General features: G+C 43.5%; 1 protein-coding gene across 1 annotated transcript; it reads left to right on the top strand.

Moving 5' to 3' along the window:
* Window positions 1-245: 245 nt before the first annotated feature.
* Window positions 246-2367, top strand: LOC147883997 (uncharacterized). The gene is made up of 3 exons (XM_087398748.1): window positions 246-675; window positions 1095-1242; window positions 1368-2367. The coding sequence occupies exons 1-3, from the start codon at window positions 271-273 to the stop codon at window positions 1919-1921; spliced, it is 1107 nt and encodes a 368-aa protein (XP_087254874.1). The 5' UTR covers window positions 246-270; the 3' UTR covers window positions 1922-2367.
* The last annotated feature ends 241 nt before the right edge of the window (window positions 2368-2608 follow it).

The following is a 2608-nucleotide window of genomic DNA, read 5'->3' as shown; positions in this document are numbered from 1 at the left end:
CCTTTAAAAGTTAGGTCTCTTTTTGTCAGATAAGCATACCTTTTAAAAATCTTATTGATGAACCTTATTGCTTTTTTCCTTTCAAAAATCAGGTTTCTTTTTTTCATATAAGGATACCATTTTGTTGATCTTATTGATGAACCTTGAGAGAGTACCAAACGCATAATTCAACAATGTAAATATGTTGTGGATGTCCCAAGGATGTATTGAGATTTATGAAAGAACAAATGTGTGTTCTTAAAGCTTTCAAACTCCGGCAAAATTTCCGTCATGTCCCGTCGAGTTTGCGCTCTCGACGGCTGCTGCAACCCCGTTTCCGGCCCTTCCAATCGTCTCGCCTGCGGAAATCTGCACCATCTCCTGCTCATGGCCTCCCGATTCTCGCGAGCTCCCCCTGCCCTCGACCTCTCCTCCCCCCCTCACTCCTGTGCCCTCCCAGCTTGCCCCAAGCCCCCCTCCCCTGGCCACCGCTGGTGCTCCAAATCCCACTACCTTCTCTGGCTCAGATCCTTCTGCCAGCAGCTCAGCCCCTCCCAAATCTGTAAGCTTCTCGGCTGCTACCGCCACGTCTTCGTCGAGTCGCAGCCTGATGGGTCCTTCCGTCCCCATGAATTTTGTGGGTGGCGCCACTGTCAGGACTACTGGATCGCCAGTACAGTGCCTTCTATGGGTGAGGTATGTGCTGAAATGTGCAATGTTTGGGTTTTCCGAGGCATTGTTCTGACTTGCAACTTCAACTGTGCTGAAAGTCGATCGTTTGGGTTCTTCGATCATATCGTTAATTTCTGGCTTGCAACTAAGTAACACTTGTTGAATGTTGATCGTTTGGGTTTTCCGATGATTGTGCTGAATGTGGATTCTTTGGGTTTTTCGATCCTATCAATGTGATCGGCCCTGGTTCGCGAGTACATCGTAGGTTTTTTTTTTGCGAGAAACTACATCGTAGGTTTTGAATGTGGGGAGTTTGGACTTTTCGATCATACCAATCTGATCGAGGGTTTGAATTGCAACAACAAGATCTGTATTGAGAATGTGATCACATATGATGTGATCAGAGTCTTGGGTTGCTTCTTAAGTTCCTGTGATCAACGCAGAATAATGTTCCCGGCGAACCGTCTATCGAGTCCCGGATGGAGTCCTTAAAAGAGTATATACGGAATGCGAATAATCAGCCAAAGTACAACATGCGTGTTGATAAGGAATTCTTCAGGAAGCATCCTTGGGAGATTCTAAACCAGCCAGGTGGATACCTTGCCAATGCATCTGTTGAGTCGAATTCGTACTTTGTATGACAAACAAAAAGTTAGAAGATGAGAGGGATTATAAAGGAAACTGTTGCTGAATCTGTTTCTTCCCAACGCGTGCAGATGCTCAATCTTGCTTCCTCATAGCCCTTTGCATCTGGAAAGAAAAGAACCGTTCCAAAAGGGAACTGATTACTAAAGATGGCTATCATTGGAAGCAACAGGGAAGGCCCAGCAAGGCTAACAAAAATCGGGACGTGGGATTGAGATATCTGACATATGAAAGAATGCGAGGGAATTCAAGCGGGAGAGATGAAGGTGACGAGAAGATGGCGTTCAATATGGTTGAGCACACTGTCTTGGGAGACGACGAGAATGCTTGCAGAGATTATTGTTTGGTGAAGCTAAGCAGAGGACAATTGGCAACGGCTGACAAGCGAACTAGTCACTCAGTGAAAAGGAAACGACCCAAAAAGGAAGCCCCATTAGAAGATGAAGCAGAAAGCACAAGAGAATTTCCGGCACAGCTGGGGATTGAAGCTCAGGAAGAAAAAGAAGCTACCCAGTATGAGCAGTGGACAGATCATACACCAATGGATTTGGATGCGAGCCCCCCCGTTTGGGATGTCTCTGAAGAAGAAACGTTCGTAGCAGGTCTCCTCGTAGAGCTCCCGTGACAATTTGAGAATTTACTCTGAAGTGAGCTACACGAGGGAAATAGGGTTACTTACATACATACATACATACATACACACACACATACATGCATGCAAGCCTTGTATGCCCTAGTATGGAATGAGGTCACTTGTCATGGAGGGAAAACTAGATCCGGGCAGGCAGCTGTTAGATTGTGATAGTGAATGATAAGTTGATGTTCGAGGGTGGAACTCCAGAAGTATTGCAAATGTAAAAAGATGTGTCATGATAGTATACAAGAAATGAACCACACTTGAGATGCTTTCTCATTCGCATGACAAATCTTTGTTTTATTGTTTGATTACATAGCATTGTTCACATCTTGTATATAACCACAGATTGATGTGGATAAAGAGTTGGCATGTGGACAAAAAGTTGGTAGTATATATAACCATATAATCATTGAAAACATGATCATCTGGGCACAAATTTCACATTATATATAACCACATGTTCGTGTAACTACACGTTCATGTGGGGGAAGAGTTGGTCCTTGGGATGTTGTATTGTGTTTTTTGCAAATCGCATAATGTATGCACATTCCTTGGGATCTTGCATTGTGTATTTTGCAAATCGCATAATGTATTTTGCAAATCACATATTGTAATCAATAGAAATTGATATAGATTGATTTGCAATGAAGAAGAAACCTGTAATAAAAGGAAAAC

Source organism: Dipteris shenzhenensis, chromosome 27 (assembly GCF_047967505.1).
Source record: "Dipteris shenzhenensis isolate YYH24624 ecotype China chromosome 27, Dip_SZ_1.0, whole genome shotgun sequence".
Classification (NCBI taxonomy): Eukaryota; Viridiplantae; Streptophyta; class Polypodiopsida; order Gleicheniales; family Dipteridaceae; genus Dipteris; species Dipteris shenzhenensis.
The sequence above is the reverse complement of the archived record's forward strand: the minus strand, read 5'-3'. Positions and strand labels throughout refer to the sequence as shown.

Coding starts and splice junctions, on each gene's coding strand:
- LOC147883997 (XM_087398748.1), top strand. CDS start 271: ATGTCCCGTCGAGTTTGCGCTCTCGACGGCTGCTGCAACCCCGTTTCC. Junction 676..1,094: donor CAGTGCCTTCTATGGGTGAG/GTATGTGCTGAA, acceptor TGATCAACGCAG/AATAATGTTCCCGGCGAACC. Junction 1,243..1,367: donor GGAGATTCTAAACCAGCCAG/GTGGATACCTTG, acceptor CAACGCGTGCAG/ATGCTCAATCTTGCTTCCTC.